At 32.8% G+C, this 17,725-nt stretch overlaps 1 protein-coding gene across 2 annotated transcripts in view; it reads right to left on the bottom strand.

Moving 5' to 3' along the window:
* Positions 1-590: 590 nt before the first annotated feature.
* Positions 591-17,725, bottom strand: part of LOC106457115 (ski oncogene-like) — an 81,624-nt gene continuing 64,489 nt past the window's right edge. Inside the window, exons 6-7 of one of the 2 annotated variants that reach the window (XM_022382927.1) lie at positions 12,995-13,151; positions 591-1,186 (exon numbers count right to left, since the gene is read on the bottom strand). In XM_022382927.1, the coding sequence (XP_022238635.1) occupies positions 1,050-1,186; positions 12,995-13,151 (294 nt within the window). In that variant the 3' untranslated portion in view covers positions 591-1,049. Of the gene's footprint in view, positions 1,187-7,379; positions 13,152-17,725 lie in introns of those variants that run through there. The other variant, XM_013916497.2, reaches the window with a different exon arrangement.

Below are 17,725 nucleotides of genomic sequence, written 5' to 3'. Positions count from 1 at the left end.
TCTGTGCTCTGCCCACCACTGGTATCGAAACCCAGTTTCCAACGTTGTACGTCCGCAGACATACCGCTGTGCCACTGGGGGGTTCCCAATTAGTAAGGAGTGATAGTTGTTTTCGCTTTGCTGTATAAATCTTCACAAACGACCCACCTAGTTTGAAAAGCATTTACCAGCCAGTCATGAACTACATAAATTACTCTTTGTTTTATATTTCACCATTGCTTGCTGCCCCCGGTGGCTCAGTGATAAGCCTGTAGACTTATAACACTAAAATCGGGTTTCAATACTCACGATGGGCTCATCGTGTAGTTTTGTGTTTAATAACAAACGAAACTATTGCTTGCGCCTCCTGGTGGCATAAGCTTAAGTGCACTGGTCTGGGTGTATTTTGATGGTCAATTTCTTCTCGAATATTTGAAAATTATTGATCCTGTCTGAGGTTACCGCTGGTTATTTTTAATGGTAAAAGCCTGATCTTTCTCTCAAACTTTTACCAACTTTTGTAGAATGATAATATTCCGGGAGCTCTCGAAGTAGCGCCCCCAGTGGCAAAGCGGTATGTCTGCGGACTTACAACGCTAGCAACCGGGTTTCGATACCCGTGGTGGGCAGAGCATAGATAGCCCATTGTGTAGCTTTGTGCTTAATTACAAACAAACCTCGAAGTAGCGCTCGTGTACTTTTAATCTTAACGGAAGTTTGAGATTTTGAGCGATTTTTAAAAACATCTGACGTACTTAAGTCAAGCTAAATTACTATATGAATTCACATCATATGAAGCAGTTTAAATAAATAACAGCTCCTGATGACTCAACGGTAACACTGGGGACTTATAGTAACAGTAAAATTCGGGGTTCGATGTCTGCAATGAGCACAACTTTATGAATAATAATCAATTGAATTTTCAATGTGAGGTATTTCTAAAGAAGGTACGATCTTTTGATTTATTTTTAGAAGTTTGATTGATTTTTTTTTATTTTATTGAAGCTAGCAACCTACTTACAATTTGTTAACTTTTCTACGTGTCATATTATGGTTTTTCTTGGGCTATATCACCTGCTAACGCTTGTCACGTGACTGTAGAAAGTTGCAGGTACATTTAATACATTGAAACATCTGTTTGTACAAAGATAAGAGCACAATCGAAATTCTCTGGTGGCGTGCACTGGGGTTTTGTTGAAGTAGATCCCTGAAAAAGCCAAAATGTAATAATGTCTTAAGTTGAAGACTTATTAATTATTCATATGATAAGATTAAGTTAAAGTTGAAGTTTTTCTTCAATTCATATGAAATAAAAAACATAGATATGGTCTTCGTTATAGAAACCACCTTAGCCAGCTTGTTTTTTGTTTATAAACTATGTTAATGATTTATTTGATTATATGGTAGTAAATACCAATTGAATTAAACTGACTTTGACAAATCGACTTATGTTACTACAACGGGGATACAAAATATTTTGAGATAAACCGTATATCTCAATCTTACGTTTCCTGTTCGGGCATGTGCATAACTGTTTATAAAGTGGAGACGCACTTAGTGTTCCGATACTAGCTTAAGGTCTGGGATACTTTCAATTAACAGAACCATAGGAACATTTCTATAATAGCGTGATAAGTATGGAGATGTTTTTATTCCTTGCTTGTTACTGTACCAATTTAAATCTATTCACAAAGAGAAATTGTTTGCAATGAAAACAGACAATGATGCTTTTTTAACTGGTGGGTTATTTAAGGCAAGAAAAAAGTACCCTTTCACCGAGACTGACTCTTTTCCCTGCTAGTAAGCTTGTTATTTTGTAGGAGCGGTGTTGGGCAGGCAACCAGTTTCTTGTGGCTCATTCCGTGAACTTTAATTACACGCGCATTCAAAATCACGAGATGTTTATGAGTAACAATTTTATAAGAAATTTATTGGAGAAAAAGTTTATAAGTTGTTTCGATATCATAATAATCATGTAATCATAATAACAGAAAAAGACAAAAAAGAAAGGAGTTGTGAACAAAAGAAGATTGATTTTTTTTTCCAGTTTTCTACTTACAAAATACATTATTAAAATTCCCTCGAAAAAGGGAATTTGGATTTTTTTTTAATTTGTTACGTACAGGTTAAATGTCTCACTTGAAAACGTAGACATAGTTCATTCCTAAATAACCATCGAATAGATAGTAAGCTTAATCTACAAGACGCTGGAGGTGACATTGATGGTATGTATATCGTGACGAGCTTCTAAACGCTACAGAACCAAAACTTCAGGCCTCCAGGCGCACAGCGGTATGTTTGTGGACTTACAACGCTAGCAACCGGGTTTCGATACCCGTGGTGGGCAGAGCATAGATAGCCCATTGTGTAGCTTTGTGCTTAACTACAAACAAACCAAACCAAAACTTCAATAAAAAAGTACTGCCACTATACTTGTTTGTAGGTACATGATTGTAATAATACCAATCTACACATTAAACCTTTTTCTCACGTACTCATTCAATGAATGCTGTTTGCAGTCTTTCAGCTAAGTAGCAAACTGTCTTGATTAACCAATTTTTACTTTACATTTACAATTTTTTTTCTTTAAGAAACTCAACTGGAAAATAACTTTTTGTGTCAAGTATGTAGCCAATGAAAGCTTCGCGTGTTGCTGTTCTTATCACGTGCGCATAACCAGCTTATCATGTCCGACCTACTAAATACTTTACATATACACAAGCGATGATCGTATAAGTGCTGTCTTCAACTCGAACTTCTTATGTAATATTCACTACACATATGTTATATGTTGAAATCATAAAAATTTCAGTTAGAAATATAAAAACTGGAAATCAGAGCATCCACTTTGATGAAGTTACCGACAATGTTTTCAACTGCTGTATCTGTACGTTTATTGTGCTATTTATTTTTTAACAATCACATATTTTTTGACAATTATCGAAAGGTAATACTCGTCCACATTTCAAGCCAATTACTGTTTGAAATCTGAATAAATATTGTCGGTCCTTTCGTTCATAATATACAGTTTACGGAACGATCTAGTGGTTCGGCTACCTGGCTCTCGCCCAGAAATCTTGGGTCTGAATTTCCCACAACGGAATAATAATTATTTTCAGTCAATCTTATCTACGTTGTGAGAAATATTCTAGAAAGTCAGATAAAGGAAACTTTAGAAAATCTTTCAATGAAACATGATATAAAGAAATTCTAACATGGATTCGCTAAAGGGGGAACCTTGTCATATTTATCTGTTAACTTTTATCGAGCATGTTATTTTGGTATCTGAATGATGTGGATATTTATATATATAAGGAGCCAAATAAATGATCAGCTAAGAATATAACATCGGGAGATGTTGGGAAGATACTAAATAATTTGATTTTAAAGTGTTTTGATGAAAGAAAACAAAAGGTTGTTGTTAATGCAATCCAGTCTAACTGGACCCTTATTTACTAGTGGATTGCCTTAGAGGTCAGTGATTGAGCCTTTGCCATTTCTTATCTACATTAATGATATTTATAAGAGTATAATTAGTAAGTTTTGCTGATGAAATCACACTTAAGTAGTTCTAGCTGTACTGAGGATGATGGGGTACCACAGAATGTCTTTGATCAATTGGGAAGTTGGACAAATTACATTTAGTTATAGTAAGTGCAGCTAATGCACTGGAATTATGATAATTAGGATAACATGATTAATATAAATAGGAACCCATTCATTACCATGACTAAAGAAAATGATCTTGACATTAATTTAAACCATCAAATCAGTGCTAATAGAGAGCTAAAATAAGTTTACATAATTATTACAAGTCGAAAGTGATAATTATCTGTCTATACAAATCTCTAGTTAGGCCTCACTTGTAATACTATGTAAATTTCTGATTTCTTTATATAAAAAAAGATATTTACTTATTGGAAACGGTTCAAAGGAAGGCTACTAGGATGACTCCGGGGATGGAAGGGTTATATTTCAGGAAGTTTAAGTTCCCTTGTTTTATCTTGAGAAAAGAAAGGTAATAGGTAATCATACGAGATTATCCAAAGGATCAACAGGATACAGGCCTCTAAGTTCTTTGTTCTATATTCTGAAGACAATAGGACGAGTGGACACAAAGTTACGATTTGGAAAAGACAGGCTAAGCTCCAATTAAAATAGTTTTGTTTTCCGAAGAAAGTGTTTATTTAGGTTATGGAATGAGTTTTCACCAACAGTAGTGTTGTTGTTGTTTGTATTAAGCACAAAGCTGCACAAAGGGCTATCTGTGCTCTGCCCACCAGTATCGAAGACCGGTTTCTAGTGGTATAAGTCCGTAGACATACCGCTGTGCCACGTGGGGGGGGGGGGGGCGACAAGTAAAAGGTGAGTTTGTATTTTTGCTATAATGACATCCATGAAGGACAAAATAATTTGTCCCTTGTGGTCCGTATATTTAAGGGGAAATTGAGTTATTTCAGTGCATGTTCATGAACGTGCTTTATGAAAGAAATATAGAATATATTTATGTATGTTTGGGTGTGTTTTTATAGTAAAGTCACATGGGGCTATCTGCTGTGTCCACCGAGGGGGAATCGAACCCCTGATTTTAGCGTTGTAAATCGGTAGACTTGCCACTGTCCCATCGGGGGACATATTTATGTAGAATATCCTGTATTCTACCTCACTGTTCTAACACTTCATATCCACACATAATCAACTTCACATTAATGATTATTAGTTAAAACGCTACTTGTAATTTTTTTCGGTTTCATTCAAAGTTCACCACCGCAGGAATCAGGTAATTTCCTAACACATAAAAGTTTGATCAGAAGCTTTTGAAATGTGATGATGCCCTTCCTGTGTGGTTCAGTGGTAAATCTGAAAGCTTATAATGCTAAAAACCGGGTTTTAATGACCGTGAGGGGCACAGCACACATAGCCCACTGTGTAGTTTTGCGCTTAACAACAAACAAACATGATGAAAACTATCAATCAGAACAATGAATGTGCATGCGTCGTTTGAAAATGACAAAGATATTACAGAAAAACAAATGGAAATACATATAAATTTCTCAATATGTACTGAAGCAGGTGATTCAGTAGACTTTGGTTTGTTGTCAAGGAAACGAATTAGTTAACATCACCATGGGCAAGAAGAACGGAAGGGAAAACGGGATTTCGTGACTAGATTACGTGTACTTATAAAAGCGCCATCTACTAATTGATATTAACTCTTGAAAGTATGAAATGTAACTGCTGTTTATGGTTTGCAGACATTTCTCGCTTTGTGAACACTGTCTTTTATCTACATTATTTATTGAAATTTATTTGAACTATCTATGTTTTTTTGTCATCACATTAGATTAATATTGCGCATATGTACTTTAATCTTTTGCTGATTTGTAACGCGAACTTTAACATTAAAATATCCTGACCATCTCCAATCGCATAGCCTTTCACCCATCTCTTAACTGAGACATTTCCAACATATTGTCTATCAAGCTGGATATAAATTTAATAAAGCAAACATTACCATATACTGTTGATAGATGGCGTGGTTTGTTTGTTTGTAGCTTCACAATGGGCTACCTGTGCTCTGACCATCACGGGTATCGAAAACTGGTTTCTAGCGTTGTAATTCCGTAGACATACCATTGTGCCACTGGAGGGGAAGCGGGGTAGATTGTTTGCTTGTAGTTAAGGACAAAGCTGCACAATGGGCTATCTATGCTCTGCCCACCAGTATCGAAGACCGGTTTCTGGCGTTGTAAGTCCGCAGACATATCGCTGTGCCACTTGGGATGGCGTAGTTTGAAAACATTCGTTTCGGGGGTAGAGATAACGGTAAATAACCAAATTAATTTAGAATCTAAAAGGTTGACCTTACCTTATTCCTGAAAATTCTTCTCTTTTCCTTAATTACGTTTCGTGCATTTGCCTTTTCACTTCTTCAGATCTCTGTTGAGGCCGCTGTAACTATTTTATCATTGTCATTCTGTCCACTAACAAATGATAATCTCTTTAACGCAAAGGTTAGTTTGTTTTTAAAGGTGATCAGCTATTAGAATATATAAAAAGGAATTTCGCTCCCAAATAAAAAAATTTTTATTAAAAATCCAATTTACTTATGCTTATGCATAATTTATTGTTTTCATTTATTATAAATAAAATGCGTAATAGCGCATGTTGTATGAGCTCAATTTTATACAAATTCTGGTTTACGATCTCTTTAACGTACCAGGAGATATGGCACCGTCATCACAATGTTTTTTTTTGTTGTTGTTGTTGTTTTAGTGGGGTCAGAGGATACTCGTTCGTAACCATAACCTTCCCCCTGTGGATGAAGACATAGTTAGTCTGGAGTGTGACTTTGGACCTCATTGCTCTACAAAAAAGCACTGCTTGGCAAATTTTTCCGTTTCCATGGAGAACACTGAAATGTTAGGCTATTTATATAGATATTCATATCTGTATCATTTAAAAATTTCGCTACACGAATATTTCAGCTGTAACATTCCTCCAATCTTAAAATTACTCTGTTGATATTGTATATAAAGTAAAACAACTCAAATAAATCAGGTTTCAAACCCAAAAATCCGCTTACTGAAATATTATATGACAAAATTAACTATTAAACTTGAATCTTCAATCTTCACTTCGCTATCTTAGTAACGCATCGAATGGTAGGATTCTCAAATACTTAGAGTTAATGCAATATTATTTCTGGTGGAATATGCCGTGATTAGATTTTAAGTTGAATAATATATGTTAAAAAAGTGGAACACGATCCACTGTAATTCTAAACTACTTAACAAATAAGAAGTAACAGGATCCTAGCAAATCGACAGGTGTTCTAACTAATTATTATCTATACCTATACCTATTATCTACAATTATTATCATTAACTTATTTAATGGTTTTATTGCTAACAATAAATTCTAGTAGAATCTAGTAATTTTCTGCTTATACATAAAAACATTTTTGAGACTTGGTTGACTGTTAATATTACAACTTCAGCAAGATTACTTATATTGCAGCATTCACCGACAAGCATAACTTTTGAAATCGAAAGTATGATTAAATGTTTTTTGTTTGCATTTTCTCCCTTATAACGTTACTGATTTGTAACTTTTAACACGGTCTTTTAAGAACGCATGATGTATTTGTGGTGTAAACTGCAGTATGGGTGACCATGAGATTTCCAAACATTCATTAAAGCCGTACATTTTATAGTTATATAGCATATAGCAAAAGATATATGTTTTTTTATAGTTTGTGCAATGAGATTGGTTCTCAAAATATAATTTATTTACAAAAAAGGGCATTTCCCTTTTGAAAATATGGTTTACTTGTTTTTACACATTATGTATTCTGTTTAAGAAAATTAACTTCTAAATACCATTCAACAAGAAATATATAACACTGGTGCAAACAGATTTATTTATATCTTTTTTTTGTACAGCACCTCGATCAATAATAAACAATGAAAAAATTGTAGCATATGAATCTACAGTGTTAAATAACGTAGCATAGCGCCACCTCTGGAATAACTAGTGCGTTACAGTATTAACATTATGAGACAAGAGAAATGCTGTTATACTGGAAATAAATGGTTGTTACCATAAAAATAATTATTAGAAAGTTTCATTAAAACCCATTTTCATATACATGGCAAAACGTTAACGGATTAAAAAATTTGTACTACGTTAATGATGGCATTGGTAACAGCATATATCAACATTATTTGGCTAACAGTATTATATGAGTTATAACATCATAAAATAAATAGCTGAAAAAAGTGGCCAACATATTATCATATTAACTAAGAGAGATTAACTTTGGAAACATACTTATAAAAGCTCGCACCTAGACGATCTTTTACGCGGAACGCTCTATATATTTGCATATCAGTTACTAATTTAAAAATGAAAAAAAAATATTCTAACTGTGATAAAAATTATCCAAATTGTATGAAAAGCGTAATATCCCGATGCCACTCGCATGGTAATAAAGATGGGTGAATTTTCATTGACAAATATGTATACTTACATAAACGTAATGAAACTAATAGTAAGTTGACAGACAACGATTTATAAGCATGATGAAGTGGTTATTACATGTTACCCCAAAATCAAACCACTTCATTATGCTTATAAGTCGTCATCTGTCAACTAACTATTATATTAGCATAATGTTCTTACATACACAAGTAATGAAACTAACACAGAACTTATAATCTACACCAATGATCACCTAAGTCCAATTATTAATTAGTTGTTTTTTCTTTTTTACTCCACATTAATTTCTAATTAACTCATATCCTAAATTTCGGCTGTCAGTCGAGTTCCAATTTCAGAGAAGAACTGAGAAGGGATTCATTTCTAGAGCTTCCTGTCAAAAAAGGCTGATGTGCTAGCCACTCTTCTGGGATCTCCCCTATTAGGACTTTAGGCAACTAACATTTCAATGATTTCAAGTGAGGTAACCAATTGTTACTGACTTCTATGTTGGGTTTACTGAGTAAATTACCATTGAGGTGGATATAGAAGGCTTCTTTCCCTCTAACTTTCTGTGTTGTATGGTTCAACTCCTATTATTTTAATATGATTCCATTATATTATCCTCCTGTGTGATAGGTATTGAAAGTCTTATATGTCTATTATATTCTTGAATTCCTTTTTTTTAACCTTTTTATTTCTCAAATGCATTGGAATCCACATTCACGATGGATGTTGTAAATAATGCTTTGACAGAAACACAGATATATTGCCATTATGCCAAACTATTTCAAGACTAAATGGAGAACAGACATCGTTTACTCCGGACAAGTAGGTCCAGTATCGAATTCTGATATTTACCTCATCAAACAGTTCTCGAGTCTTCCCTGGCATCACATTAATTACCAAAACGTTGGATATGAATTAATTAGCAGCTAATTAATAATTAAACTTGGGTAATCTATGACAATAAATGCAAATATGTGTGGTCAACATTTTCACATTTAAATACAAACAGGTTTTTATTATGTTTGTGTTACTCATATTTAAACGAAAGTATAAAAGGGCTAAAATAGTATATGAACCATTTAATAAACTGAATGAGAGAGTAAAAGGACGATGTATGACATTTCAATCTTCATGCGAACTTGATGTCACATGTAACAATACAAAATTATTTATAAACTTGTATTTTCTTGTTTAGCTCTTTAAGAAGAGACAAAAAGTAAAGGAAACAGGTAATTAGAACTTAAAAAGTATTAGTTATGTGGACTAAGAATTAGATGATTTCAACTTTCAATGATAATAATCTAAAACACAGAAAACTAACAAAGAACGATTAAAGGACATTATAATATCTAACGCCATCTAGTGAATAGCTTCAGAAACATAAGCTTCATACCTAATACGAAACAATAATATTAAAAAATAAATATTTTTCATATCTCAAAAAGGATAAATTTATTTCAAATGGAAATCCGCTTACAAAACATAACATGGTTTCTGCGAAGTATTAGTCATCTGCTAAGCATGAGACGAAAAAGTAACTTGAACTGGACATTCGTCCAATACAATGTTGGGATTAAGAAACAATTATGCCCATTCAATAAGCATCAAATGTTTTAGAGAATATAAGATAATGTTAGGTTTATTACGATTACCTTGTTCTTTTATCACCCCAAAGTTTAATTAATTCACTTCCACCCAGGTGAGTCAGGGACAGTCTATTATGTTTAGTTACTGTTATAATTCATCATTGTACTTGTTCAAGGGATCTTTTTAATGACGAATACATTTTAAGATATATTTCAATAAATATGTCAGCATTAGATATGTGTAAAATGGAAATAATAGCGCTGTATAACCTGGATTTCTTAAAGGTAATATTACCGACACACATGACACTACAAGAGTCATAAAAACGTGTGTAAATTGAAACCTTGTTTCTTTTCAACCATATTATAATTTATAATTCGTCTATATTATTAAAATGGAATTAAAATATATGGAAGCGGTTGCACACTAACATTTTCAGGTAATGTAAGCCCAAGAATGTATATATACGTAAGCTACCAGGTCACTCGTTACAATACGTGGAATCAGTACGGCGTCATGCACTAACTATTTCAATATTGAAAGTATTAGCAAGCTTTAAAAATGAAAATGACAAAGTAAAAGTTAATCGCAAACACACTAATAACATTGTTTTCTAATCCATGTAATATATCCACGAAAGCTTTCTTTCAGCAACATTTTCAAAAGATTCGGTAAAGCCCAGATTATCCATAGTTTAAGTGGTAATAAATCGATCAAATTTATATTCGGATCCTTTTAATCGTCATGATTTCTTGTATTCTGAGATTATACACTCAAACCATGTCTTGTAACACCTGGACGATCACATTTATCCATTTTCCTTGCAGATATTTGTATATTAGATAATTTTTGCTGATTCAATAGCTACGTTTCATGTTCTGACTCAACAGCAGATACAAATAAAATAAAATAACGTATACAAAACTTCACTATTCCGTTATATGAGACTAGTCGGAACCTTTTAAACAAAACTACAGGATAGATAAAGTGTCGTTTATTGAAAACCTATCAACTAATTTACGTGCACCGATTTATATATATGTATATACACACACACACTAAGAAATAAAATGAAACTGGGCCAAATAATTTTAAATCAAATGCTGAGCCATGTTCCTCATGTGCACTTATTTCTATACAGACAACTTTAAACAATATCGCTTAAACTTGAAAATAAAAAAAAAACATTTTGTACCTTGGAAATGGTTATATGAAGAAACCCACTTTAAACAGCAACCTTCTCGTGCTATTAAATTCAAAAAATTTTTAAATAATTTGAAACACCATAAAATCTATTAAAAACACTTTTAGATCAAAACGCACTTTTCAAATTATATTAAACATTTTTTTTCCTAAACGTGTGAAACAACTTACAAACTACAAATTGACTGTTAGTTCCTGCATTTAAAGCCTTCTCCGTAACTAAGTATTTTTTGTTTCCGTTAATCACGTTCTCTGAGAGCACTTTCACGTGTCAAAATTGAACTGCTAACAATGTCCTTATGCTAATACTTTCACTAATATTTGCACGTGATCGCAGTAGGCTTCAGCTTTGAACAGCATATAGTGATAAGCACAAACTGACTATTTCTCCATATGTGTTCCTTTAAACGAACTTAGTTTTGTAACGATCATCAACGTCGTTACAGTTTGCAATAAACGACTCTTAAAATAATTTGTATTTTTTATTTCAGTTTTATTTCACCCTGCATCAAACACACCGAGTCTGTAAAGTAGGTCTAATCTATTCCCTCAAGTTCCACAACAAAGCCATATACGCACAAATGTTCTACAAATTGCAACATTTGATACATCTTATCATAGTGCGTTTCAGTAAGCGTCAATTTCTTTAAACACAGTAGCATAACGTCAAGTGACAATATGAGACTAATAAGAGATACAATACAATCTTAGGTGTTGTAGGGTATCTGATATGAAAGTTGAGAACCCATGTTATTTACACAGTAACCGTAAGTATAGCAAAATTTATAAGTATAACACACAATACAGTACAGGCTTGACAAACTCTACATATTTAACTAAAAGCAATAATAACCCTATGTATGATCTACAGGCTTTGCTAAAAGATGCCACTAACTTCGCTACAAGATTAAGACCAACACAAACGAAGATACAGTAAAGGTTCAGTCAAGCACAACAATATGTACAATATAGGTTTGAGAAGTAACAATTCCAGTGTTACCTTAAACAAAATTACTTTTCCTTATAAACAATAAAAAATATTGATTAAATAAAACTGAATTATTCGTTTTCTAATGATCACAAAGGGAATCAGAAATTGAATGAATCAAAACATATTACGGGCATTTCTTGGTAAAAAATTCAAATTATAATGAAAAGTCCAGTAACTTTGTGTTACTAGTTGTTATTACAAAGTTTAAGACACATTAAATAGAACATATATAATAATTATCCTCTTTGATCAGAATTATAATTACAAATACATTAACATATGCAGCAAAACATTTTGTACCACACTTATATACATAGTTATATTATACAAGCAGCTAATCAATATATATATATATATATATATATGTATCATGAAAATGTCTAAACTAAGAACCTTTTTAACAACAGATCATACTTAGACAACTTTTTTTTTAACAAAAATCAAAAGATAGCTTATGGAAGTTGTGGTTGAAAAGTATGTGCAAGCATCTGTAACTCAAACCTCCTTTACACATCTAGTAAGTCCCTGCTTTTGGTAAACAACAGCAAATTTGAAACAAATGAAGATAAATGTTTAGTCTGAACAATACTAATGATATACAAAATTCATCTGTCCAAAAAATGGCAGAATTACTTTAAACTGAAAGTTTCTAATGATGACATACAATACTGAAAGGCAAGATGATATAATAGCAAATTTCAAACTGCTGAAGGTAGATGTTTGGTCTGTACAACATTGGTGACAAAGCAGCTTCATTTGTTAAAGAAATGATAGAATTTTCCTGAGAGTAGAGAGTATTGACATAATGGAACATAAAATCAAACACCTTGAAACCTTAATCTCAAGAGCTTCAGGAGGGATCTGTGAAAGAAATCTTGTTTTCTCTATTTATAGCAAGCCTGATGGCTAACTAGCTTTCATATCATAATATTACCCTGTTTTTTTAAGACTCATTTTATTGTATGTCAAATGTACTTCAGTCTTTGTCACAGGGGATACTACCTGAATCTTCAGTGTGTGGATACTTAGTTTCTGCAGTAAAACTTTCTATTCCAGAATCAGGAGTAAGAGGCCCACTGTCATTGCCTCTGTTGCTCACTGTGTGCACTGGTTTTGGCACAAGATTTTCTTTCATTTGCATAACCTCCTGCTGTAAAACAGTCAACTGTTCCTGAAGAATTTTGTTCTGGTTTATAAGAGCAGAGTAATCTTTACAAAAGTAGCTTTCTGAATTTATCATCTTACCAATTTCTTTACTATCTTCCTCTTTAATGATGTTATCATCCTCTCTGATACTGTGATACTGGTTTTTCAGAACCAGAAGTTCCCTGTTTAGGATTCTGTTGATGGTCTGTAGCTGAATAAGCTTCTCTAAATTGGTACTTTTCTCAATTTCCATTTCCTTGAATAAAGAAAAGAAACACTAGTATTATACTGTGTACAATATTCAGTTACTATGTGAAATACAGCATTCAAATTATACTCGATATTACAATATGTTCCTCCTAAAGAACTGATAAACCAAATTGTTCATTATTTTAATATATTCTAAACTTGATCACAATATCTTTTCTGAGTTAATAATTTTAGCCATACATTTTTCAAAAATATTTTAAACCAGGTTATAACATAATGTTTTGGGACAACTTGGGACCTATTGGTCCATCTCAGCTGTTCCATCCTCTTAACTAATTTAAAATTATCAACAAAATAATAATCTTAAAGGTAGCCCTTATCATTTATGTAGTTATCAAACTTTTTCTTAAACTCACTTAAATTTATTGCTTCTACAATATCCGAAGGCAACCCATTCCAAAGGTTAACCACCCTGTTAGAAAAATGAAACTGTCTTAGCTGAGGATGACTCCTACCTTGCCAAAATTTATATTTGGGTCCCCTAGTCCTACTATTCTCACTATTAAATATGAAGAATGATGCACCAATATTATCAATTCCGTTTACCATCTTAAACACCTCAATCAGATCCCCCCTAATTCTTCTTTTTTCAAGAGAAAATAATTTGAGAGATTTCAGCCTCTCCTCGTATGACAACCCCTCCATCCCAGGCACCATTCTAGTAACCCTTCTCTAAACCCTTTCCAACAATTCAATGTCTTTCCTAAGGTAAGGAGCCCAAGACTGAACACAATATTCCAGATGTGGCCTAACCAGTGACCTGTATAATGAGAGTATAACCTCTTTAGACTTATATTCAATATTTCTGTAATACAACCTAAAATCCTATTTACCCTACCACTAACAACAGCATAATGCTTGGATGGCTTTAGAGACTGATCGACTATTACACTAAGATCCCTTTCCTTCATAACACTATTAAGGTTATTCCCATCCAAATTATACTTATAATGCAAATTATGATAAACCACATGCATTATCTTGCATTTATTATAATTAAAACCCATCTGACATTTATTTGCCCAACTCACTAAATGATCTAAATCCTTTTGTAAATCAGCAGCATCCTCTTCAGAGCTGGCAACACCCAAGACCTTAATATCATCTACAAATTCAAGTAATTTATTGACTATTCCTTCATCTATGTCATTGATATAAATAAACAAGCGCAAAGGTCCTAAGACTGAGCCCTGGATACCCCATTTGTGACATAAATCCAGTTTGACTGAACTCCATTTGTAAGAACCCTCTGCTTTCTTCCATCCAGCCACTCTTCTATCCAGTTTGCTAACTTATCCCTCACACCTACAGAGATAATTATAATCCTTTTATGTAGCACCTTGTCAAATGATTTCCAAAAACCACCAAATCTACACCCTTACTCTCAACTACGTAAACAGTAACCTTTTCAAAGAATGTCAAAAGATCTGTAAGGCAAGATTTTACCTCAGTGAAACCATATTGACCATCCAATAAAATTCTAAACTTTGTTAACTGACTTTGCAAAGCATCTTTTAACAGACTTTCCAAAACTTTTCTCACAACTGATGCAAGACTAATGGGTCTATAATTACTGGGACAATTTTTATCACCTCCCTTGAAAAGAGGAGTTACAAAAAATAGTAATAAGTGGCTCACATATCCAACCTTTAACCCCCTTCAAAACCCTTGTGGAAATTTTATCTGGCCCTGGAGCCCTATCATTTTTTAAACTTCCCAATTTTTTCTTAACCAGCTCAGAATTAATTCAGTTATCTTGTTTCCATTTATCAACTGTTCAAGATGTGGAATACTGCTTAAATCTTCACTAGTAAAAACCAAAGAAAAAGCAAAATTTAATAACCCAGCCATCTCATAATCATCAGATACTAGCCTTCCTTTATCACCCTTCAAGGGTCCTACCCCCATCCTAACATTTTGTTGTTAATGGCTCACATGTATTTAAAGAAATCCTTATTGTTAATTTTTACATTTTCAGCCAACCTTTTCTCATACGTTCTTTTTGATGTCCTAATTTCCTGTTTAATCAACTTTCTTGAACTCCTATAATCTTCTAAGTCTCTTGTCATACTAGCCAATTGAAATTTCTTAAATTTATGATGCTTTTCTTTAATTTTATCTCTTATTAAACTATTTGTGAGCCAACCTGGTTTTTTACTTCCAGTTGCCATTTTCTTTCTATAAGGAATATGTTTACCTTGAACATTTAAAAATTTTCCACATCTGATCGGTGTCTCCAAATAATTGAGCTGCCCAATTCATGACAGATAATTCTTGTTCCATCCCTTCAAAATTTGCCTTTTTGAAATTTGTAACCAAAATATCACTATTCCTTATCTCTATATGTAGCAAAACATCAAACCTAATACAGCAATAACCATTTCTATTTTCCAGACTACTATCCTGCATGACATTTTTTGCTGAACCACTGATTCTAAAACATAAACTAGTTTTAATTAATTCAATTCAAGATATGTTGATTGGTCTTGCTATTCAAGAAGTTGTAAGTAACACAAGCAACAGATTCTCATATACAGTTACTAGATTATTAGAGATATAAACAGTTCTTACTGCTGTGTTCTCTTTGAAATTGTTTGCAATTAGTTTATTAACAGATGTTTTAACCAGATATTAAGGAAATACTAAATCACATCTAAGTAATGAATATTATGCAGTTTTACAGACACTGAGACATTATCTCACCTAATGTCAACCACAGGAAAACTTCTAACAAATCTCTCCTTTTTTATTTTGAAATACAAGATATCACAATTAATTTAGAAACAAAGAACATGCTTCTACAATAAGCCTGTAAGAAAGAAGACATTGAGTTCACAAAAGTTATAAGACCAAAGAGTATTATTTTAAAATGAACAAGATCATGATAAACTGTTAAAGAAGGCTTACGATGGTTAACATATTGATAGGGATATGATAGTTATGCATCTTAATGTAAAATTTAAGCTACTAACCTATGGTATCATCAGTTCTAAGCAAAAGACAGCTTACTCTATATGTTCATTTTATTTAACCACCAATAATCTATGGCCACATGAGTGTCACCAACAGTTTTTTTTTGTAATAGCAACTATATGTAAAAATGAAGGGCTGACTGATGGTTATATGATAGTTTCAGCTAACACGTCATCCAGACCTTTGTGAATTTACTTTTACCTGAACAATGATACCTGATTTGCTTATCAAAACATATATATCAATAAAACTGAGTAATCAACTTGTTTTGTATGCTCAGAATAGTTTCTGTGAAAGAAACATAATAACAAAAATTGTTTTTCTGCTTCCCATGATACAGTTCCATCTCTCTCTAAAATCTGGTATAAAAAAATTGAATTTCACTGGCCGACATCATGCTCATTTCGTGAAGTTGAGTTGTTATATTAAAAAAATATTCTGATTCTTTCCAAAATATCTCCAATTAATACTTACTGTAAAAGCAAATGAATATGGCATATCAAAAATTACTGAAAATACATGCCATTCATGAGAAGTCTTCATAAAGTCCCAAAGTTTTACAGTAGAACTCATTAACTAATAACAGAGGGCCATTTCATCATGAGATTCATGACGAAAAAAGCTAAATTTGATAAATGAATCTATCTCTTCTACATTCAGTATAGTGAAAATAATGCATCACATTCAGTAAAAAAAAACTTAATAAGTTGACAGGATAGAAATCTCTTGGCACAAAACTCAGTAAAAAGGAGTGTCTTCTTATTCTTATAGCATATTTCTCAAACACCTGTTTTCAGTATTATATGGATATGTCCCAACATTATCCATACTGTGATAAAAGTGTTGTACATGACATATCAAATTAAAAATAAGCTGCATCTATTTCAGTAGTTTGAGTTGTTAAAAAAGTACCTAACTAGTGGGTTAATCCTTCAGCTCAGTTGGTAGAACACTTGCTAGTACTGTGAGCAGTCACAGGTTCAAATCCTGATCTAAACACTAAAATTACAACAAACACAACTGGTGTCCCATTAGTTGTCATCCCATGACTCTGAGATAAGACTCAAATACATGTCAAGAGGATGTGGTAGTTGGAATTGTTGAAGAGTGTCTTACTAGTAATATCTAGTAGGTTAATGCTTTAGCTCAGTTCGTTTCTGGTTTGAATACGAGTCTTGAAAACACAAAACTTAGACTACAACACTTAAAAGAATGATTACTTTTGGATCAACTTTCAGAAATTGTCATGTAATGGCTCTTGGCTTACTACGACCATAACAAAAAAAGGCATAAACTAGAAAAGCCCAATACCCAATACTGTTTATAAATAAACAAAACCTTAAGTTGCCATATAAACAATTATGAACTCGTGAATCACCACTTTATAAATACATTTTACTAAACTATTTCTGGACCATATTGTTCGTGGGTTCAATAATTTGTTAGTTACAGGGTTCCTACTAATATAAGAGTTGCACAAAAAATGTACACTGCGTGGTCACAAGTAAATAGATACCTAATTTTTCGTCATTTAACTGATTTATGTTAACTAATTTGTGTTCACAGAGCATTATATAAATGAAAATG

Source organism: Limulus polyphemus, unplaced genomic scaffold, assembly GCF_000517525.1.
Source record: "Limulus polyphemus unplaced genomic scaffold, Limulus_polyphemus-2.1.2 Scaffold293, whole genome shotgun sequence".
Taxonomy (NCBI): Eukaryota; Metazoa; Arthropoda; class Merostomata; order Xiphosura; family Limulidae; genus Limulus; species Limulus polyphemus.
This window is presented reverse-complemented; position numbering and strand designations above follow the sequence as displayed.